Genomic DNA, 24,248 nt, shown 5'->3' on the forward strand with positions numbered 1-24,248 from the left:
GTCACCAGGACTCCTTTACCCCAAGATTAAATAAATATAAACAAAAAGGCAATGCAATGAAGAATTTGAAATGAAAATGTTTGGGATCCTGAACTGTACTGGGTTTTATTCATCTCCTTCAGCACTTACTCAGTTTGTTTATAAAGTACTTTCAAGCTAAAATGACAACTATAAATAAGGTCTTTAAAATAATAAAGGAAAGGCCAGATTGGATTTTTATTTATAAAACATTTCCAGAAGCTGGAAGCACGGACTAATTCCTTATGGTGGAAAAAATAGGTTCAGTTTTGAAAGGTCAAGAATTTACTTTCCTACTTTGTTTTCCTGACATTTGCATTGACGAGCACCATTCTCAGCATGCATCAATATTTTCTTTGTAAGAGAAAATTGATAGTTCTTCCAGCCTTAATCTTTGCTCTTCCTCCAAGCACTAAACTAATGTACTGAGTGAGGAAACCCTGGTGGTGTAGTAGTTAAGAGCTATGGCTGCTAACTGAAAGGTCGGCAGTTTGAACCCACCAGGCACTCCTTGGAAACTTTATGGGGCAGTTCTACTCTGTCCTGAAGGGTTGCCATGAGTCGAAATCGACTTGGCGGCAGTGGGTTTGGTTTTTGGTACTGTACTGAATCATGAAATGAATGAATGCTAGCGGCTTTATACTGAATGATCAGGTAGCTCAGCCAACAAAGCAGAGTTCCCCGCGCCTTTTTCAGAGTGCAGTACACTCTACTGAGAGTGAAAGTATAAGCAGAGCATGAAGGGAGGTAAATCTAGGTTCTAATACAATCTCTGCCACATAATGAATAAATGACCCAAAGTCTAATCAAGTGTCCATATTTTCATCTCTAAAATGGTGATAAAAATTACCGTCCCACAGGTTAAGAGGAATAAGATAATATATATAAGCTGCCTGGCATAAAGTTCTACTCTGACACACATAGGGTTGGTATGAGCCAGAATTAACTGACAGCAACTAACAACAACAACATATTCTGACCTCCACCCCCACTGTCTCAGGAGTCCTCTACTGCCTTTATAAAATTGGAGGTTTTTTTTTTAAAGCAAAAATTGTGGGGTGCTAATACTAGTTTTTGTAATCATATGCTGAAAAAACTTCATAAAATGACTATTGTACATATTAGGGCATGAAAATGTTCATTTTAGCTGCTCCATTTCTTTTTTTGTGGATAAATGAAATGCTTTTGTTATGAGGTACTGCTGAAATATGTTATTGGCTAAAAAAAGTGGCAATTCTATGTTTAGAGAAACATTTAGTCAATACAAATAGTAAATATATTTATTTTACAAGAGAGATGCTCCATGTCAGCCAACAAATCCTGCAGTTTAATGGCAATTACAGTAGAAGACATCTGTGGAATGTATATTACATAATTTCACTCCTTTTAATGTTTATGCTTTTTGCTTATAGCAGGTGAAAGCATTATCTTTTTGGCATGGCACCACAGAACAGGCATTAAATACATATATGCTGCATGTACAGGTCCTTGGTATTGGGGGAGTGGTCTGCCTCTATGCCTCCCAGCCAGGCTGCCCAAGTAAAGGCCTTGGGCCCAGAGCATTCTCTTATAAGGAGGCTGGGAATTGGGTCACCTTCTCTCTGCAGATTCCTTCTCCTTATTAGAGAAGCCTTCCCCCTGTTCTGGGAACACAGTAACTTTCTCTGTTTCTTGCACATGCGTGGGCACCATATGCCACCTGGCCAACCCCGCTTCTATATCTGTTCCTGGCAGAGAGGAAATGGGGTCTCTCATGCTATGGCACAAGGGAGAAAATATGCCAGGTTATAAGAGCTGGCCTCAGGGTGTGGACTGAAGGAGAAACAAGCTTTGCAATCCTCATGCAATCTGCCAGTTCACTATAGTTTGCATGCTTGTGTAAGTCCCTGGCATGTGGCCACTATCGTTCACGGCCACTATAAAACCTCTGCCCTCCCACTTTGGAGCATGGAGATATGCTTTAGTCCTGTGACCGCCAGGGAGCTTCTCATATGAAAGTTTCCCTAACAAAACTCCTATGCTGCCACAATGGAGTTGCCCAGCTCTTTCTTCGATCTCTCAGCACCTTCCAATTTCAGAGGCAAATTTCAAGTTACTGGTTCATGCCTTGACACCTGGGTGGTACAAGTGGTTTGCACTCCACTACTAACCTACAGGTTGGTGGTTCAAACCCACCCAGTGGTACGTTGGAAGAACCGCCTGGTGATCTCCTTCTGTAAAACTACAGCTAAGAAAATCCTATGGAGCAGTTCTAGTCTGTAACACATGGGGTTGCCATGAGTCAGAATTGACTTGATGGCAGTGGGAATCCTGCATGGGATAAATTAGTTATAATAAAGAGTTTTGGACCTATGCCTATATTAAAAAGATTGAATAGATACCATATAATTGATAGCTTTATTTTTATTTTTTTGAAAGCAAAGGAGTTTAAGTTAATGCTGTAAGTCTGTTAGTTTTCTTTTACGTGCTCTAGTTGAAAAATCTCATGTAATAAAAAAGAGGAAAAAATTGAACTAGGAAAGAACTGACTGTTCCTACAGTGTTGGATGTTTTTATATTTGAATAACATTTTCTTTGCAATGTTGTTGATGAATCTATTTCATATCTGACTCTATTCAGTTGAGTAATAAACACTGATGTCTGTATTAGTGACCACTAGCTGTAGCACTAGAAATTTATGTCTTGCTCATGTGAAGTCTAGAGGGTGGTCAGGGTGGGGGCTGTGGGCAGGTCAGCAGAGATATTGGAGGAATGTGCAGAAGGTTTTCATAGGCAAGGTGTCAAGTGAAAAAGTCACACCTGCCTACTTCCCACTGGGCTTAAATCAGTCACATGTCCATGAGTAGCTGCAAGGGAGTCTGGGAAATGTAGTCTAGATGTAGTCATCTCTGTCACAATGAAATATTATTTGAAAGTACCACTCCAGGTGTGGTAGGAGATCTTTTATAAGTCAAAACTATAGCTCTTGTTCTCCAGAAGCTTAGTAACTTTTTAGGAAGTAAAGATGTACATTCTTCAGATACCTAATTATACTAGGTTATGAAATGCTAGAGCTCCAAAGGGTTGGAGGAGAGAGAGTTCACTCTTGTTGGGTGGGCTTTTGTTGAGACGGGATTTGAGTTGGTCTTCAAGGTGAATGGAATTTGAAGAGTATGTTGGCCTGAGCAAGGGCTCAGAGTCAGAAAGTAAGACACACAAAGAGAGCAGTGATTAGGTAAGTTTTGATGGAACAAAGGATTTGTGGAGGTGAGGTAAGTATGGAAAAAAACATACAGGCAGTTCCTGGATTATGAGTGAGTTCTGTTCCTAAATCTGTCTTTAAGTCAAATTTGTACATTAAGTTGGAATGGCTAGGTATGGTTAGTATTTAATATCAGTTAGTCAAAAGTCTGTCTTAGTATATAGGATATAGTGTACTTTTCTATAGGTAAAAACCATTAAAGAAACACTTCCAGGTATACTAAAACGTCTTTAACATAATAGTACAGTAATAATGTTTCGATGTGTATCGCAAAGTAGCACCTGTTTGTTATTATGAACCACTGTATGTACTTTCTCCACAGTTGAAGAGATACCTACAGGGCAAATGTTACTCAAAATACTCAGAAAATTCTGTTCTGTAAAATCTTTGAACCCAATTAGATGTTTTATTGTAGACTCTGAACTAAAAGAAATCTATGTTGTATCAGCAGCTGCATTTCTGCTGAGTTTTGAAGTCTCCTCAGCAGATGCAAAGAGGGTTGGGGGCATAGGTAGTGTCATGGATTGAATTGTGTCCCCCCAAAATATCTGCCAACTTGGGTAGGCCATGATTCCCTGTATTGTGTTATTGTCTACCATTTGGCCATCTGATGTGATTTTCCTATGTGTTGTAAATCTTATCTCTATGATATTAATGAGATGGGATTAGTGGTGGTTATGTTAACAAGGCAGGACTCAATCTGCAAGATTAGACTGTATTTTAAGTCACTCTCTTTTGAGATATAAAAGAGAGAATAGAGCAGAGAGACATGGGGACCTCATACCACCAAGAAAGCAGTGCCAGGAGCACAGCACGTCCTTTGGACCTGCGGGTCCTGAGAGGAGAAACTCCAAGACCAAGGGAAGATTGATGACAAGGACCTTTCCCCAGAACCAACAGAAAGAGAAGGCCTTACGTTAGAGCTAGCACTCTCAATTTGGACTTCTAGCCTCCCAGACTGTGAGAGAATAAATTTCTCTCTGTTAGAGCCAACCACTTGTGGTATTTCTGTTATAGCAGCACTAGATAAGCAAGACAGGTAGGATGGTGCTGGGGCCAGAGGGATCATTCCTCCATCACCTCCTTACCAGACCTGTCAATCCCATGCACCAAGTAGGAGGTCCCTGCCTCAGGGTACAAGGGAGAATGTGCTGCTCAGCATGTGCTAAGAGCTAGACCGGGACCTAAAGGTTGGGAAGAGGATGCTTGGGGAAACCGAAGTCCAAAGCTTTCCATGGGCCTCCAGAAACCATACGGATATACAGAGGTCAAGAACCTAAGACTGCCTGCCACTCCCTTTCCAGCCACCAAAAGGCCAAGAACCGATGTAATAAAGAAATCGCACATGTATAAGGTAGAGGAAACAGAAGCCTAGAGAGGTGCTGTGATGGCCGTGGGTGGCACAGCACGGAGGGCCTGGTGAGATAGGGTGGGGCAGACCTGGGTAAAGGAGCACCGTGGAGGCCCAGCTGAGTGCTCAGCACAGAACACTGACCGTTTGTACACGTACAGCGTGGCGCCTCCATTTTGGTCTCCAGCTGCCACCACCTGCAGGCCCACTTTGTAGAGCAGCGCAGTGGTGTTTGGAGCACGCGGACAGTGGGGCTGACCCTTTCCGAGCTCCAAGGGCGGCAGGTGCACTTGGGCTCTCCGCTCCCTGCTGCCGGCTGTGTCTTGGTGCCAGAGGACCTGCTGAGGCACCTGCGCATGCGGGAGAAGTGTGGCCTTTGTGGGGACCTGGGGCCAAACACTGAGTCAGGGTTTTTCTGATAGGCATTACTGAGTTTGGTTAGTAACTATGGATTGTACAGGTTGTATGTGAGTTGGATGTTGGTAAGGCAAGGGGTGCCTGTATGGGCTTTCGAATACCAGGAAAATAATTCAGTTTTTACTCTGGAGTCGATTGTATGCTTGTTGAGTTTTTGAGCAGAAAAATGACATGATAATGTAGTGTGGCATCTAAAATATTAGTTTTTTTTAAAGAGTTAGTGTGGGTACATGTTACTGGCCTGCAATTCCTGAGTTTCTAATTTATCAAAAATTTGCATTTCTAACAAGTTCCCATGTGATGCTGATGCTACCTGGCCAGGAATTACACTTTTGACTTCTACTGCTCAAAGGATGCAAACAAGCCTTCACAAGACTGGTAGTAAGAGTACAAGAAATAAGTAAAGAGGGATATTGAGAAAAGATACTTTTGTAGAAAGGATGAGTTGTTTGCAGTTGCTCAGTTTCTATACCTGCCTTTAGAAAAATTAACTGTGCAGCAAGATTATTTATGGGCGATGGAGATGGAACTGAAAGCACTCAGCTTATTCTCACCTGTGGCCTAACTTATTCTTTTATTCTTTGTTCTGCTCCTCCTTCCCTCTCTTCTTTCCTTCCTTCCTTCCTTCTTTCTTTCCTTCTCTCCCTGCCTTCCTTCCTTCCCCAGTGTCCAGTCTAAGATCACCAGAGAAAAACCTGTAATCTAAAAAAACTTAGATTGCATTAAAGGAAACTGTACACCAGAGCAACTGTGGGATATCTCATCTAATAAAGGAAATCTTAGAGTATTATAAGATTTGGAGGACGGGTGGGGTTTAGGTGAAATTTAAATAAAGCAGTGTTTTGATAGGCTCAAAGCAAAGCCAAGCTGTGTATAAAAGGGTCAATATCAAGCCTGGGCTATGAACCGGACCCAGGGTTCTGTTTTCTTGGAAAATGTGAAGTTGAGATAGTTGCAGAATGTTGTGCCTAGAAAAGCCTTACCTGAAGCCTTACTGAAGCTCAGCTGGTCTGTAAATCAAGGTTGTATCTTTGGGTCAAAGTGACTAAGAGTATCTAGGCAAGGGTGGGATGGTCAATTCATACTAATACAATTTCAAACATCAAAGTTTCTGATGGTCTATTATTTTAGAGAACAAAGCTTCTTAGCGAGTAAGAAAGCAGTAGTCCTTTAGGGAAGGGGGTTGTTTTGACACTATAGTTGCAGCATGTCCTTGGGAGAACTTTTGTTTCATGTTAATTTTGTAGCTTGTTTTAGCTGTGTTTGTTATGTGATAAATAGCCAGGAAAATTTTTACAATCGAGATCATTCTAATTTTTTTCCCTCCCTTCCTTCTTTCTTTCTTCTTTTCTCTCCCTTCCCCCCTTCATCTCTCCCTTCCTCCCTCCTTCCTTCTTCACCAAATTACCTTTAAAATGCAGCCTGCTGGGGAGATATCTGTAAACCTTGAGAGTATTGAATTTAATGATCTCGGTATCTGTTGTCCTGTTCCCTCTCCTTTCCTCACAGACCAGGCTACACCTGATTCCTCCAATTTTCCCAAGGTTTTGTAATGCAATTTTCTAAGGAGTGTTCTCACTTTAGGAGTCTCTGGGTGGTGCATATGGTTAAGCACACAGCTACTAACTGAAAGGTTGGAGGTTTGAATTCACCCAGAGGCACCTCAGAAAGGTCACAGTCATGAAAATGCTATGGAGTGCAGTTCTACCCTGCAACACACGGGGTTGCCATGAGTTGGAATTGACTCAGTGAGAACTGTTTTGTTTTCATTTTTGTTTGATTCTCATTTTTCCATAACAGTTTGCAATTTCTTTGTATCTCTCCACTGTAACTTTCTAGCCAAGTAGCCAATGCAATTGTGTGACATCTCTGCCCAGTTGCAGCAAAAGTAGAAAAATACAGAGAGGCATTGAATTATTCGACTCTAGCAACCACCATTTTCTCTATCCACGGGATATTCTTTATTGCAAAACTAAACTTTCACTATGGTGAAAGTCTTAGTCAGTTCCTCATTTTCCCATGAGTTGCGGTGCTAGGAAATGTAAACAATCACTCAGATTTTGCTTTTAAATCTGTTCCTGAGTTCCCTCAGTTATTTTCTGTTTTCTTTGCATGCCAAGTAGAGTGTATTAAGAACTTCATCCCACCCCCAAATCCAAAAATTTGTAGTTTTGAGGTCCTAAGCTAAAAAACCAGACCCATGGCCGTTAAGTAGATTCCAACTCATAAAGACCATATAGGACAAAGTAGAATTGCCCCATGGGGTTGCCATAAATCTTTATGGAAGCAGACTGCCACATCTTTCTCCTGCTGAGTGGCTGGTAGGTTCCAGCCAACAAATTTTCAGTTAGCAGCCAAGCACTTAACTCCTGTGCCACCAGGGCTCCAAGCTATCTTTAGCAACTTAAATTATTGGTGATTTAATAAACCAACTACAAGGTTTGGTGGAAGATTTTCCCTAAGTTCTTAGGTAAAAACACAATAGCCAAGATTTTCTGATTATTTAAAATATATTCTTTGATGATTTATATAATTATCACTAGTTATTCTGTATAAAAGAGCACAATGTATTTGGACTAGAAAATAGCTGTCTTGGAAAAAATATTTCTTATATGTACAGAAGGAAAGGAAATAAATTTAATAACCTTAAATTACATAAGAAAACAAGCAATGTCAGTATAACTTTCTATACATCAATTCAGTTCATGCTAATTCAGTCCGTAGAGCAAATAATTACTGAGTCCTTACTTATAAAGGGCCTTCACGTGGAAGTGTGAGAGAAAATAGTAACAAGATCTTGCTTCTAGGAATGACTTGAGACTTGTGACATAAAAGTGACTTTAAGATGAATTTGACTGTGGTTCGTGTTCAGGGGTTTCCCTCTGCCTTTTTGTAACAGACATTAGCTGCACCCCAATATTTAAGTTCTGGATGTATAAGGACATGATTAGGACTCAGAGTGCTGGGGCACACCTCTATACCTGTACCTATACAAGAAAATCATAGATCCTAAAGAAACTTTTGCCATACCCATGCTTTGTACATTGACTGTGAATGGAAGCTGGGAAATGGAAAATAGATTTCCCTATCTTTACGCTAGTCAGAAGTAATATTTAACTCTATATCATGATTAAATAGGTCTTCCAGTGAAAGAACGTTGATGAAAACTGTGAATCTATTCCCCAGAAAAATGCATGTAAACGTACACAATTTTATGTATGATTTCAGGATACTTAGGTACCCACAGAAGTCCACTCATGAACCTCAGTCTGATAATGCCACAGTTTTGTAATAGATGCAACTTCGGAGAGAAGAGTATTCTTCCTATCAGTACAGGTAAAACAGTAAAATCCCTGTTTAATTGGCATATGTAGATTATTTACTCTGGGAAAAGTTGTTGCTATGTGCCATTGAATCAATTTTGAGTCATAACAGCCTCATGTGTTAAAGGGTATTAAAGAACTGCCTTATAGGGTTTTCTAGGCTGTAATATTTATAGAAGCAGATCTCCTGATCTTTCTCCTGTGGAGTTGCTGGGTGGGTTTGAACTGCCAGCCCATGGCTTAGCAGCTGAGCACTTAACAGTTGTATCATCAGAACTCCTTGGAGAAGGGTTAATAAACCTCATTATCTTCATGAAGTGAAGCACTGGTGGAGCAGTAGTTAAGAGCTTTGGTAGCTAACCAAAACGTTGGCAGTTCAAATCCACCAGCCAGTCCTTGGAAACCCTATGGGGCAGTTCTACTCTGTCCTATAGGATCACTATGAGTCGGAATGGACTTGACTGCAAGGTTTTTTTTAAATCTTCATGAAGATAAAAAGTTGTAGGGAAAACAATGGCTCATTTCGAACTACTTCCTGAACAAAAACAAATGGGCTTTACCAATAATAAGAGCTGGTATTTTAGACCAAGTACTTCTGGGTTAGAATTATTTATCAAGAGTGTTTATAGAAATGTGAAAGCATAAGTCATATAAACTTTAGCTGTGTGTGATTTAATGATCATTCTTAAGGCAAAGTGATAACCTTAATCTAACTAGTAAATTTTTCCACAAAACTCTGCTTTTGCTTTGTTACTATTAATATAGCGGTGAAAATACTGACTTCCAAACCTAGAGAGGCTTGTTAAAATGCCAATTTTTAGACTCCATTCCTGAGATTTCAATTAAGTAGTTCAGGGGAACAGTCCCGGAATGTTTAAGAAGTTACCCTATATTATTTTTTTTAGCATGAATTATTATTTTATTATATACTTTATAGAAAACAAAAGTGAAATGCTCATGTACTCCTCACTACAGATAGGAGAAAGCACACACACGCTCTTATATAGATCTGGCCATTTTCTACAGTGGGCCATATACTTGCATCTATATACTTGTATCTATACTCCTAGGTACATCTCTCCCCTCAGGTATTTATACACCAACTACAAAAACGGAACTGCCAAGGGTGTATTATGATAAATGAGATGTCTTGAGGTGACTAAGAACCATGAGATCAACAGTAGAAAAAACACCTGCTTAAGCAATGGGATGTCTGTTACCTATAATAAGTAGCTGAATAATTTGTAGTAACTGACCCCTACCCTAAAATACTCAGTTCGTGGGGACACAGACACATGAAATAGTGAGAAACATGTGCCAGGCAATCTCTTATACTTGTTTCCAAAAGGTACATGTTTCTTACACCGTTTCTTATTAAATAAAGACAAATTATAGGAGAACTCAGTATTCAGATTCTGCCCACTTTGAGTTATTAAATGCATGAAGAAAATATTAGTTATGCCCAAGTAACATGCAATAAAAATAGTTTTAAGCCAACATGATTAAGTGTTAAGATTTCTACAATTTAAGATATTTATTCACATCATTTTAAGTTAAAGCTAAAAACTAATAAATCTTCCATGGCTAATGATTTAAGTGTAAGGGGTGCTGGCTTTCACATTCATTCTGTTTCTTCATTCAGAATAAGGGCAGATCAGCTGTCCTTGAACAAGTCAATGAAGCTTTGCAAGAGGGAGACATTTTTCCTGGAATGCTTTATTTCCTGTTTAGACATTTCAGTCAGATTCTTCCCAAATGCTGCCACTTGCCTCCATTTGAAATACCCTATATTATTTTTACAGAGCCAGTAAAGATCAGCTTTTGGGAACAGTGGGTTTAGGGTACACTTGCAATCTAGTTGATAATAATTACATATAATTTGCTGTTGTTTGTAAATGCTAGTTTATAATGGAGGGATGACAGACATCGAGACAGAATTCAAGAGATAAATGTTGCAAAGTCTTGGAGACTGTAGATTAAGTGGCAGCTGCCAAAAAGACCTTCAAAGGAGTCCCATTCTTTTATGTGTGTGTGATCCTAGCGTTTCTGTCAGAAGAAGGTCCAGACGAGTGTGTGCTGAACTTAAGGTCATTGCTACCCTCAAGGGGACAATTCCAGGTCTTGGTGAATGCCTCTCTTCATTCTATTATCAAGATATAAGGAAAAGTTCCTAATAGAAGGGAGAAGTAACGTAAAAGGAAATCAGGCAGCATCAGACTTCAATATATTTGGAAATATCAAATTCTATGACAACAGGATGGAGTAACTTATAACATTTATAGAATATTTAAGGAGCCCTGGTGGCTCAGTGGTTAAAATGCTTCAAACCCACGAGCTGCTCCACAGAAGGAAGATGTGGCAGTCTGCTTCCGTAAAGTTTAACAGCCTTGGAAACCCTGGGGGGCAGTTCTACCCCGTCCTACAGGGTCTCTATGAGTTGGAATCAACTCTATGGCAATGGGTTTGTTTTGGGTTGTTGCTTGACTAAGCACTTAACATAATTATTTTACTTAAATGATTAACTTATTAGAGCCAAATAGAGTAGGTATTTTTATTTTACAGAGGAGAAAATAGAGACTCAGAGAGTTTAATAGGCTAAAAGTCACTGTCTGCTAGGCGGCAGAACCGGGGTCTGAATACAGTCTGATTCCAGAGCCTGTGCTCTTACCACTGTCTGTGTAGCAGGGAAAGAGAAGCAAATGCCTGACTGGGGCTGTGTCACTCCCCACCACCAGCATCGCTGTCATCACTGGTACATTGTTGTTGTTGGCTGCTGTCAAGTTGACCCCTAACTCAGGCAACCCCGTGTATGTCCAAGTAGAACTCTGCTCCATAGGGTTTTCAATGACTGCTTTTTGGAAAGTCTATCATCAGGCCTTTTTCTCCAAGGTGCCTCTAGGTGGACTTCAACCTACAACCTTTCAGTCAGCACATAGGAGTCTCTGTAAACTAGGTACTAATCTGTGTTCTTTCTCCACTAATTCATTCTCAGAGCTACATAGGAAGAGAAGTGTTGTTTAATATCCCCATTTTACAGATGAGGCACAACAGGTTAGATGACTAGCCAAGGTCCTGAGCTTGCAGGTGGCAGAGGATTTATAATTAGGTGGTTGGATTTTAGAGTCCACACTCTTATCCATGATGCTGTACTAATTTCTAATTTTTAACACAGAAAAATTATTCAAAGTAGTTATGTAAGCATTATGTCTGTGAAATAATGACAGGACGTTTTGATGACCTCCACAAGATCTCTGCTTCATTAAGTGGAAGATGTGTTTCTTTAACATTCAACAGCTTACTCATCCCTTTCCTTGAATATAATATTTAAAAAAAAAAAAAAAAACGGATTGATCTATTAGGCCCTTCCAGTCCTTTTCAGATTGTCTCCTACTGTGAAAGAACTATTGAGCTCTCGGTTACATTTTGCATAGTGCTGGGATATGTTTAAAACTGTTCTTGAAGACACCCTTCTCAAAATCAGCACTGATTATATATTCAAAGAAAGTTTCTGTGAAGGCCTTGGCGGAATGAAATGATTTCATTGGAACTTGACTTTGTATTATGTTGGGTTAACTGTGTTACTTTCATATGTTTCAAGTACATGACCTCCTGCATTCATGTTGAAGCACAAGTCAGTCAGTGGAGGAGGTGGGGGGAACACTGCCAGGTCCAAGGTGGCACTTGATGGCAACTCCTGTCTTAGATGGATGTGCATCCCATCGTTGGCTTCTGATGAAGAGTAGTCTGGTCATGGGTAGTGGCTAAGGACACCATAATGAGCAGCCTCTTGATCAAATACTCTGGGACTAGGATCCACCAAACAGCTTATCTGCACCAACCACATTAATTATAATAATTCAAAGCACACCTTGATTTTATAACTTTATGGGTCAGCCTTATAAGGAGAACTGAGTCTATGTTCCTATTTTATTTTTTTAAGATAGGGTTGAATTTATTTTTCCTTTATATTACCTCCACCCACATCACACATACTTTTTTAAGAGGTGATGGTAGCAGACATGGCTCGTCCTTAAGTCCCTCTTTGGTGTGGGGGTGGGGTGGTAAGCAATGCTGATTTGGAAGGGAAGACAGGCAGGCCAAGTGCAGGCCACAGCCTGGGCCAGGGCTGGCTTGTGGTGGAGCTGCGGAAGGTGTCCTTTTCACTGGGATGCTCAGAGGCTGGGCTGTGAAAGGTAAAATCCAGGCCTGAGGTTTCCAGTCTGTGTTCCTTTTTGAACAGAGGGAGACAGCATGTGGCAGTAAGGTTGCTCGCCCTAGCACAATGTTCCTCCTCAATCTTCTTGGCTTGCAGTGACCTCTGTGGGGCATGCATTGGTGGATGGACTTTGTGGCTATACTCTGTGTCTGACCTTTTTATATCAAGTACATTGTGCCACCAGGGCTCCTATATCACCTTAGACTATTACATAATTTACTTATTTATTATATTTATTGCTTATCGTCTGCCCTGCCGCCCCTTCCGCACAGCTGGAATATAAACTCACAAGTACAGTTCGTTGTTCTTTATCTTGTTCACTGAATCATCCCAAATACCTGGTATAGTACCTCATATGCACTAAGTGATCAATAAACAATGAACCAATGAACACTTTTGATTAAAAGCAAACTTTGATGGTGTCAGATTAGAGAGCAATACGGATTGCTGGTGTTTGGAACTAGAAGTACATCCTTTAAAAACTTTGTCTTTTCTCAAATATTTGAAACATGTAGACATAGTACAAAAACAATCCATGCCTTACCTTGAAACCCATTTTTAAAATCAGCTCCATTTGGTAAGAGATCTGGAATGTACTCACTGTAGCCACCTACATAAAACTGACTGAAGACGTTGAGACCAACCAGTCTTCCTGGGGAGATGACAGATTTATTTTTATGATCATCTACCTTCAAAAAGAAAAAAAAAAAAAATCAAAATGTATTAAAAAAAGAATTAATTCCCCACAGTGAACTGTTAAGGTATTCTTTTGTTATTTTCCATTAACTTAGCATGAAAAATTTATAAAGACCTGAATTTTGAAGGGGGAAAAAAAAACCCAAAAAACTATTCCACTCAATTTTCTGCTTCTCTGCTGGTGTCTGTTACCATGGATGTATTATTAGCACAGTCATGGTTTTGCATTTCAGTCAAAATCTTAATTCTTCAAAGATTAGGAGTTGGCATCCTGCTGGTCCCCAGGCTCCATCTAACCTTGCGCCCCCCCATCCATTCTTAATACAACCACCAGAGTCATTTATTAAAAAATGGTACTCTGACTACGGTACCCTTCCCCCATTCTCAAACTTCTCAGTAGTTTTAAATCTAAACTTCTTAGCATGTTTTTAAGCTGTTTTATGACATAGATTCTGTCTACCTATAACTACATCTTTTGCTTCCCCCTACTGAAAAGGTACTACTTGCCTTCCTTAAGCCCACCCTGTGGCCACTGTTCTTTTTCCTAACTCCTTTTTATTTAAGGAGTACCTGGGTGGTGCAAACGGTTAACATGTTTGACTGCTAACATTAAGGTTGGAGGTTCAGTTCCACCCAGAAGTGCCTTGGGAGAGAGGCCTGAGATCTACTTCTGAAAAATCAGCCACTGAAGACCCTATGGAGCACACGTCTACACTGGCACACGTGGGATTGCCATGAGTGAGAATAGGCTCAATAGCAATTTGGTAATTGGTAATTTATTTAAAGCTATGCTTAAACATCACCTTTACAGAGGTATTTCCTGAATGCGTCACTCCCACCCTTATCTATATTAGGCACCACTCCTATTTATTCCCACTGAAATGAATTCTGATCATCCCTCTATTTCTCTATTTTGTGCACTAGTCTGGGAGCTTCATGGGGTAGGCAGCATGGCCTATTTGCCTCTGTACCTTAGCATAGATCCTACAATATATTAGTCTTTCAGTAAGTTTGTGGGACAAATGAAGGCACCACCCTTTACCTTCAGCCAGCCCATTTGGAAGAACCTCCCCAGGTGGACTATGTGTATTCCAAGGCTCAGGTTGAGGGGCTCGCTCCTGATACTTGCTGTGCCAGATCCCAGGTTATAGCTGTAAACCACACTGCCGTTCTGCAGACCCACTGCCAGGAAGTCCTCGCCATCCAGCCCTGGAATAAGAAGACACATTGGACCACACACTGAGGGACTTTAGGAGTCTAGTCAGCTTCTTTCTACCGTCTGACTCTGAGTTATGTACCAGTATGGTAAGTTATAAAGACATTCAGCCTTCCGTCGGCATTCAGGTATGTGTAGGACTGGGTACTATTATTTATACTCCCAGAAACTGACTGAGTAGGAAGAGTTTATTTCCTTGAAACCATGAGGGTTCTGGTTAATCCAGGAAAATGTTTAATACCTACAAAAGTTTAATGGGATTAAAATCTTTCTGGTCTGAATGAAATTCAGTATCACTTTACAATAAGTGAACTTTATAATGGAGCAAACTGCTCTGGAGTTAATGAGATTCAAAAAACAGACAGCCTAGTATCAGCTTTGAAGCTGTCTATGATTGAAGAGAATACAAAGGATAATTAATTCCTGTGGCTGCTCAGGTTATGTTATCATTGTTCTATTGCAAAAGGTCTTGACTATGTCCCCCACAACGAGTTAAAGGAAGACTGTTTCTGTGTTCCCTGTTTTTCCTTCATTCTCTCCACCTTCTCTCTCTCCCTCTAGTAGAGCAGAGCCATCCATGCAGCTCAGTGAGTTTTGGGACTAGAAGCACTTGGGATACAGCCCATTTTGACCTGCGGAAGAAGGAAAGGTAGTTGGGAGAGACCCAGCAACAGTCATCAGGGAAAGATCCTGGCAGTGGGTTAAATGGCAATAGGAATTTTTGTTATGGACAACAGGAGTAGGTCCTGGCATATCAGTGGAACACACACAGTTTAAGGCAGAGCTTCTAGACCCAGGTGAAGATGAAAGGTTTCTTCACAGGGAGCGGGGACCTAAATACATTGTCCAGTTTCTGAAAGGTAACTTTGTGGGTAGGGTAAAAAAAGACCTCAATACTGAGGCTTGCAGACAGGGAGCTGAGGCAAAGAGTTCTGCTTGGAGGAGTAATATAGGGACCCCACTGAAGTAGGGGAAACCCTGGTGGTGTAATGGTTAAGAGCTACAGCTGCTAACCAAAAGGTTGACAGTTCAAATCCACCAGGCACTCCTTGGAAATCATATGGGGCAGTTCTACTTTGTCCTATATGGTTGCATTTTTTTTTTTTTTTAATGGTTTATCGAAGTAGGAGGTTTAATCACAGGAGAAAAAGCAGATGTGAGTCTTTGAACACAGACAAAATTTTTTTTATGAGTATGCCTAGCTTCTGTCCTCCTTCGCTTCTAAGGGTGATGGCTGGTCTGCTCCCTTGGCTGATCAGGGTAAAGAAGACAAAAGAAAGAACTAGAGGGATGGGAGTTTCCAGATAGTATAAAGAGATGGACCCCAGAAAAACCAGAGAGAAAAACATTGTTTAGAAATACTTGAACTCTGCCTCTGCTTTTCTAACGGGTCTGCCACAGGGCCAGAACAGGGTTGTTTTTGAAAGCTCCCTATATGTCTAATATGCAGCCAGGGTTGAGAGCCACTGAGTTAAGTGCCACATCAATGAACAAGTATGTTGGGAACTTACAGCAGGCCTATATTTCTCCCTCTCTCTCTCTTCTTCCTAGTTTCTTCCTAGTTTCTTCCTGCTTGCAATGCTGCAGCAGGTTAGCAAGATTGTATATTTAAAAGGGAACCTTCAGGAGAAAACAGCTCCAAGAAAGCAATTAGAAAGGCAGAGAGAAAAACCATCGGTAGAGATGTCCAGGCAGCTGCTGAGATACAGGGAGAGAGGGCTGGGCAAGGACAATTAAAATTTTCTCTGGACTGTGAATGGGGATCTTTCTGAAAGATTTTGCTGGGGATTTGAATTGTCTTCCAACTTGTCTAGAGTGCCAGAATGGAGATGGTGTGCTGCCAGCTGAACAGGAAGGGAACTCCTTTCTCTCTTGTTGCCTTTCTTCCTCCTTTCTCCAGTTATTGAGAGCCTGTTTCATGCCAGGTATTTTTAAAACATTATCTGCAAGGCTCTCACAGCCTGGAGGCTTGTCTAGGGTGCAATGGGGAGCAGAAGAGATGGGTGGAGTGGAGGGTTAGAAAATTCAAAAGGAAGTGATTTTTTTTTTTCTTTAATTGTACTTTAGATGAAGGTTTTCAGAACAAACTAACTTTTCATTAAACAGTTCACATATTGTTTTATGATATTGGTTAACAACCCCACGGCATGTCAACACTCTCTCTTCTCAAAAAAGGAAGTGATTTTTAGTTGATTTCTGAGCTAACCCATAGAATGACAAGAAGGAGTTTGCTAGGTTGATGATAAAAAGACAGGTACCCAAGAGGGGTGTTCAAAGCAGAGGGAATAACATTGCAGAAATCCAGAGGGGACAGGGAATATTGCGTGTTTAAGGAGCTGCCCAGAGCTGGGCCTGGCTATGACAGGAAAGGAAACTGAAAAGGCAGCAAGGACCATATCTTAAAGGGCCTAATAAACAACAAAGAGTAATTTGAGTATTTCACTGTCAGGAGCCATGGAAGGATTTTGAATGAGATAATTGTGTTAGATGTGGATTTTAGAAGAATCCTTTTCATAGTAACATTGAGGATAGAACATAGAGGCAGGTAAAGAGTCTCATTGGAAAGTCAGTCAAGTACCTCAGAAGAGGAATGATGAGGGTCTAAATAAATGAAGGCAGTGACAGAAGGAACAGAGAAAAGAGGGGAAATTTGAGTGTGATTTGGAAGGAAGATGTGAAAGGACAGATCTATCTATTTAGAGTGAGAATTTGAAGAAGAGGAAGGAGCTGAAGGTTCATTTGGAAGAATCTGGAGCCAGTTAGAATAGCAGGTCATTCATGGAGATAGGAGCCTAGAAAAGGAACATACAGGCTGACTTCACTCTATAGGTGCCCCTCCAGACACATCTCAGAGTGTGGGAGTGGGGATGCACCAAAAGCTGAAGATCAGGAGGGACAGGGAGCCAAGCATATCATTAAGCAGATGATAAGATCCTATTTCTACCCTATGGATCTGTCTTAGTCATCTACAGCTGCTAAAACAGAAATACCACGAATGGATGGCTTTAACGAAGAGGAATTTATTTTCTCACTGTCTAGTAGGCTAGAAATCCAAATTCAGGGCACCAGCTCCAGGGGAAGCCTTTCTCTCTATCAGCTCTGGGGGAAGGTCCCTGTCATCAATCTTCCCCTGATCTAGGAGCTTCTCAGCTCTGTTCCCAGTACTGCTTTCTTGGTGGTATGAGGTCCCCTGTCTCTCTGCTTGCTTCTCTCTTTTATATCTCAAAAGGGATTGGCTTAAGATACAACCTAATCTTGTAGACTGATCCTGCCTCATTAACATAACTGCCTCTAATCCTGCCTCATTAATATCACAGGAGTAGGATTTATAACACATAGGAAAATCATATCAGGTGACAAAATAGTGGACAATCACACAAAACTGGTAATCATAGCCCAGCCAAGTTGACACACATTTTTGAGGGGCACAATTCAATCCATAAGGATTACTTTTCTTCCTTGTGCTGTTTTCTGCCACACCAGCCCTTCTCTCAGCATCAACCCTGATGCTGGCTGTTGGAGCAAATAAGAGAGAAAAGCAGTTGACTACCAGGGCTGGTTCCTGGAAGGTAAGCAGAGATTTGAAGACCTGGGATGTATTCTGGGGGTGGTCGGGTGGGGGTAGTTGTTACTCCCAAACCTGGCAGTCCATCACAGTTTCTCAGAGAGCTTATGAAAAATACAGATTCTAGAACCCACTTTCTTCCTGAATAAGAATCTTTGCAGCTAAATCCTGGAAATATGTATTTTTTAAAGTCTTCATAGGTGTTTCTGATGAAGCCTGACTGATAATAGTAAGCCACCTACTCTAGGATGGCTAGGGCATGCAACCTGTGCAGTCATACAGGGCTTTATGTTCAGAAAACCTCATGCTTGGTTTAATGCTTTGCTGTTGTTCTCTTGAGATTCTTAATACTTTTATTGTTGAACTTGCATTTTTAGGTGAAGTTTATGGGACAACGAAGCATGAGCATGGCAGAGGCGGCAGACACACACAATACCCATGTTCACCATTTCTTGCTGCTCCGTTCACTTGTAGTGTTAGTGATGTCCCATGAGAACAGAATTCTTGTAGACCTGCAGTGCTGGGAATTCAGTGAGATTCAAGGCAAGCACGAGTGTGTTATGTCTACTAACTAAGCGGGGACATGACATCCCGACAGGACATGCTTTTCATTTGAACCAGAACTTGCTCCAAAGGCAAAAAGAATGCAAAGACGTTTTAAGAAACATGAATGACCAAGGAACTCTACCATATCTTTTCTTAATCCTGTTACTTGCCTGTATTATCCAACCCCTTATACCGAAATGATGATGTAAGAAAAGGAAAGAGAGTTTCTTTTCCTTTCAGTCTCCCCTTATCCATCATTATAGTCAAAGGTAGAGCAGTGTTGATAGAATGTGAGTTAGTTTTGAGCAGAGTTTCCACTATTTTGGTAAGAATGAAAAACAAATGCATGTACAAATTATGAAATATGAATTATCTTATTTTGGTGATTCCACATGAGTTAAATGCTCTTTTATTTAGATTTTAAACTGGCAATGCACAATATAAAAGTAAATGGTAATATTAGTGATAATAATTTAATATTTTAAATTTTCTTTGCTTAAAATAACATACATAAAAATAAACATCTTGAAAAGTTGGAAGAGAAACCGCTGAAGATAAGAAAATGCTTTATATTTTAGTTACATTTAATGGCACCTTTGTCCTGCTTTTTGAACAGGGACTACATTTTCATTTTGTACTGGGGTGCACAATTTATGTAGCTGGCCCTGAGTCAGAGCCTTTGGTGCCCTCAGAAAGAAAATTAGGAAAGAAGAGCCAAATAAAAACAAGACTAACTGAAGTATCTGAGGCTACTGGAGGCCTTTGAGGTGGCTGACCCAGTGGAAACTGAGGAGATCTGCCTCAGGGTTTGTGGGGTGATGCTGATGCACCCACGGGCCTCAAATTCCTTATTCCTCAGAAAGTAGCATTCAGTAGTGAGACTGAGTTGTAAAGACAGGCTGCGGGAGTACAAGAAAATGGGCTTTAGCTGTGTGTCCTTGGGTTAAGTTACTTAATGTTGCTGTGCCTCTGTTGACTCATCTGTATAGTGGGAATAATAATATCTCTTAAGATTTTTATTAGGATTAAGTGATATATAGAGCAGAAATGTGCTCCGTAGGGTTTTCAGTGTCTGACTTCTGCAAAGTAGATTGTCAAAACTTTCTTCTGAGGCACTTCTGGATGGAATTGAACCTCCAACCTTTTGGTAGCAGCCCAGCACTTGAACCATTTGGATCACTCAGGGACTTGTCTAACACATTCCAACCAAAACTCATTGCCATTGAGTCAATTTTGACTCATAGTGACCCTATAGGGCACAGTAGAGCTGCCCATAGGGTTTCCAGGGAGCAGCTGGTGGATTCAAACTGCTGACCTTTTGGTTAGCAGCCATAGCTTGCCATAGTTCTTAACCACTGTGCCATCAGGGTACCTTCTAGCATATAACAACCAAACCAAACCCATTGCCATCATTTCGATTCCGACTCATAATGACCCTATACTAAATAATAAATGCACGTTTCATTTTTCTTCCCTTTGACTATGGCCTGACTTTAACTTGCATACCCATTTTCTTCTACTGCTTCATTAATTCGAAGCCCGGGAAGCAGGTATTCCTGGCTTTATGCTGGAGCACACATCTGTGCCCCATTGAATTTTTAGGGTCAGGGACAGCAGCAGGGATTTTCTTAAAGCTCTACCCTGATTGCTTCAGTGCATAACTCTGATCCAACTAAAAAAATTCAGAGGAACTAACAGGGAGGTAAAATGAAATGACTGGAAGACATGATTTGTTAGCATCCGTTTATATGTCTTATGTCACTTTTCTAGTATTTCTTGTATTGGGAATTTCTTGGCTTACCAGGACATATTATTATAAGCAATGACATATTTTAAACAACTTCCAATGCTATAGAATAATTTCACTCTCAAATTCAGTGTATTAGAAAATTATTTCATGAGTAGCTTTGGGAAATACATGGACAATTTGTATTTTTACATTTTTTCAGTTCATAAAGCAACAGGTAGTGTTTGGTATTAATATTATTATATAGAGTTGTATAGCAGTTGACACAGCGAACAGGTTTTTTTTTTTTTTCATGGAAAAAACTGGAGCTAAGCCCATTTGGCATGCAATACACAAAGCCACAGAGAATCTTAATGAAACCAGACTTAGGAAAGAGATTTTCAGACAAGGTAAGGGATACTCGTCGGATATTACTCAGGAGCTGGTGCTAAGAAGGAAGGATTTAGAAAGATTATGTTGTGTAGTGGTAAAAGGGAGAGGAAGGAAACAGTGGGAGATGACTTTAGATGAACAGTACTGAAAAAGACAAGATGCAGGAAGTGAATAAAAATTCTCTTAAAATGTAAGGGGGAAGACCCCAAAACTTGGCCTCTGTTTGGTTATGAAGAAAAGTCATAACCTGGATTCAACAAATACTGCTAAGCAAAAAGCTTTGAAGTGGCCATGTTGTGGTGGGCCATGATTCATATGACAACAATAACTCTTAATATTGGTTGGAAGAAATGTCCTGGGGGAAGAGAATGAGATGTTGGGGTAAGAAAAGCATCTGGTCTCCTAACAGACAGAGAACAATGACTCAACAATGAAAGTAAGGACTTAGTCTCTGTGAAGAAAGGGATGGTGACATTGGTTAGTGATGGTAGCAATGATAAAAAAATTAAAACAAGGTGAAGAGGCTGCCATGCATATTCTGGAAGAAAAGAATAAAGGAAATTGATACAAAGAGTTGACCTAGATGGTACTTAGCAGTGTTTGATACAGTGGTAATGGTAATATATCCCAAATATATAAAATCTTGGGAGGAAAATAAAACAAAATTTTGAGTCACAAGCATATGATTATAGTAAAGTTTATGGTATTTTGTTCCTTAGATTAGAAGTGTTTACAGTTTTTTTTTTTTTTAAATTATTGTTATTTGCTTGTGGCTTGTTTTACTGTTTATATCAGTCATTCTTCAACCTGGCTGGATCTTGTAGGCATAACCTCTGATTTAATTGGCAGGTATGGACAAGAAGGGAAAATCTATTACATATGAGGGAGAAAAAGTATCAAAGTGTTCAGATACTAAGCCCAGGAGAAATTGTGCAGGTTGGCTTGACCTGAAGAAAAAGACAGAGGACAAAACAAGGGGAGAAAATAGGCAAAACTGTGCAGCAATCGTGACCCCTGTTATGGTAGTCATAGTGGAATTCTTACGAGAAAAAAATGCACATGAAGTAACAGTTATTCAAGATGATCTAACCAGCTCCATTTTGAAGGGAGGCGTGGGCAAGAGTCGCTAATGGTTTGAGCCACGGTTTCATTAATGAAGTCCTCATGAGGAAAAATAAAACTCCTGTATAAAAGAACTAACTCAACCTGTGTATTTGAGAGCATTTCGAGCACTGTTGTCCTGTTCTTTCTGATTCTGGACAATCATTGTACGTTGTGTGTGTGATATAAACCACAAAACGGCATGTGAAAGTGGTTTCATTCAGTCTGCTTGGAAGGCAGATGGTCACTCTTCGGTGTCCTGTGTAAGGGCTTAGAAGAGTTTGGAAGGCTGTTCCTTAGATTGTTTTCAGGGGGCACATGGGGAAACTAAAACACTTTTATAGACAGTGCTGTGAAATCCATGTGTACTTCAGCACCCTTCAGTTAATCCTGAGGTTAATATTGTGACTTTAAACATCATTTAAAAAAAGAGAGAGAAAAAAAAAAAAACTTGCCATCAAGTTGTTCCTGACACATATCGACCTTATAGGATTTGCCACATAGGGTTTCTAAGGCTGTAATCTTTATGGACACAGACTGCCACAGCTTTCTCTGGGAATGGCTGGTGAGTTCAAACCACCAACCTTTCGGTTAGCATCTCAGCCTTACCCTCACGATAATTCTCATTCAGCTGATTCAACAACTTTTTTAATTCCAGTAGAAAGAAATTAAACTTTCTAAATTCATTTAGGAAGGAAGATTTAATAGTGAAGAGTGGACAAGATATTCCTTCTTCAAACTGTTCTTCCAAAATGATTAAGTATTATCACGCACTGAATCACCTCTCTGGAAATGATAATGGGCTTGAAAGCTGTAGAGGTAGGCTAAGTCCCAGGTACTACAATGACTTAAGTCCAGGTAGTCCCTGATTGATGAGGTATTTGAGTTACAATGAGTACACTTACAACTGTCTGGTCTTAGTTTTTGATTTTGTACATCTTACTGTTACTAAGATGGAACCAGCAGTCAAGAAATCAAACAATGCATTGCATTGGGCAAATCTGCTGCAAAAGACCTTTTTAAAAGGTTAAAAAGCAAAGATGTTACTTTAAGGACTAAGTTGCACTTGACTTAAGCCATGGTGTTTTCAATGGCCCCGTATGCATTCAAAACTGGACAATGAATAAGGAAGACCAAAAAAGAATTGACGCCTTTGAATTATGGTATTGGTGAAAAATATTGAATATACCATGCATTGCCAGAAGAATGAACAAATCTGTATTGGAAGAAGTACAGTCAGAACACTCCTTAGGAGCAAGGATGGCGAGGCTTCATCTCATATTCTGGATATGTTACTGGGAGGGACCAGTCCCTGGAGAAGTACATTGTGCTTGGTAAAGCCGAGGGTCAACGAAAAAAAAAGGAAGACTCTCAATGAGATGGGCTGACACAGTGGCTGCAACAATGATTGTGGGGATGGGGCAACACGAGGCAGTGTTTTGTTCTATTACGTATAGGGTCACTATGAGTCAGACCCCACTTGATGGCACCTAGCAACAACAACAATCATTAGTAATATGTATTAGGAACAATGTTGCAGCACGTATTTGCTGATGTTATCATTCTCAGATGTTCACTTGCAGATGTTCAATGTTATGATTTACTGTTCAAAACGCTGCCATATAGCAGAATATGAAAACCATTAAAAAAAAAAAAGAGGAATTTGACTTATGTCAGAACCAACTTATGATACAGTTGTTGGAGTGGAACCCTGACGTTAGTTGGAGAAAAGATTGAGGTTGTCAAGGATTTCATTTTACTTGTATCTACAATCAACATCCATAGAAGCAGCAGTCAAGAAATCAAAAGACACATTGCATTGGGCAAATCTGCTGCAAGAGACCTCTTTAAAGTGTTGAAAAGCAGAGATGTCACCTTGAGGAATAAGGTGTGCCTGACCCCAGCCATTTTTTTTTTTTTAATGGACCCCAGCCATGGTTTTCAATCACCTCACATACATGTGAAAGCTGGACAATGAATAAGGAAGACAGAAGAAGAATTGATGCCTTTGAATTGTGTTGGTGAAGACTATTGAATATATCATGGGCTGCCAAAAGAACGAACAAATCTGTCTTGGAAGCAGTGCAACCAGAATGCTCCTTAGAGGCAAGGATGGAGAGACTACGTCTCACATACTTTGGACATGTTATCAGGAGGGATCAGTCCCTGGAGAAGGACATCATGTTTGGTAGTATAGAGGGTCAGTGAAAAAGGGAAAGACCCTTGACAAGATGAATTGACAAAGTGGCTGTAACAATGGGCTCAAGCATAGCAACAATTGTGAGGATGGCACAGGGTCGGGCAGTGTTTCATTTTGTTGTGCATAGGGTCACTATGAGTTGGAAATGACTTGACAGCACCTAACAACAATGACAGCAACAACCTGTGTTTAATCATGGCCTCTTTGCTGACTTAACTTCTGAATGCTCGCTTCCTCTT

At 40.3% G+C, this 24,248-nt stretch overlaps 1 protein-coding gene across 1 annotated transcript in view; it reads right to left on the reverse strand.

Annotated features, from left to right (window-relative positions):
• Positions 1-24,248, reverse strand: part of EYS (eyes shut homolog) — a 1,933,311-nt gene that overhangs the window by 84,425 nt on the left and 1,824,638 nt on the right. The window contains 2 exon segments of the mRNA XM_049873718.1: positions 13,111-13,255; positions 14,305-14,471. Coding sequence (XP_049729675.1) covers positions 13,111-13,255; positions 14,305-14,471 — 312 coding nt within the window.

This window comes from Elephas maximus, chromosome 1 (genome assembly GCF_024166365.1).
Source record: "Elephas maximus indicus isolate mEleMax1 chromosome 1, mEleMax1 primary haplotype, whole genome shotgun sequence".
Classification (NCBI taxonomy): domain Eukaryota; kingdom Metazoa; phylum Chordata; class Mammalia; order Proboscidea; family Elephantidae; genus Elephas; species Elephas maximus.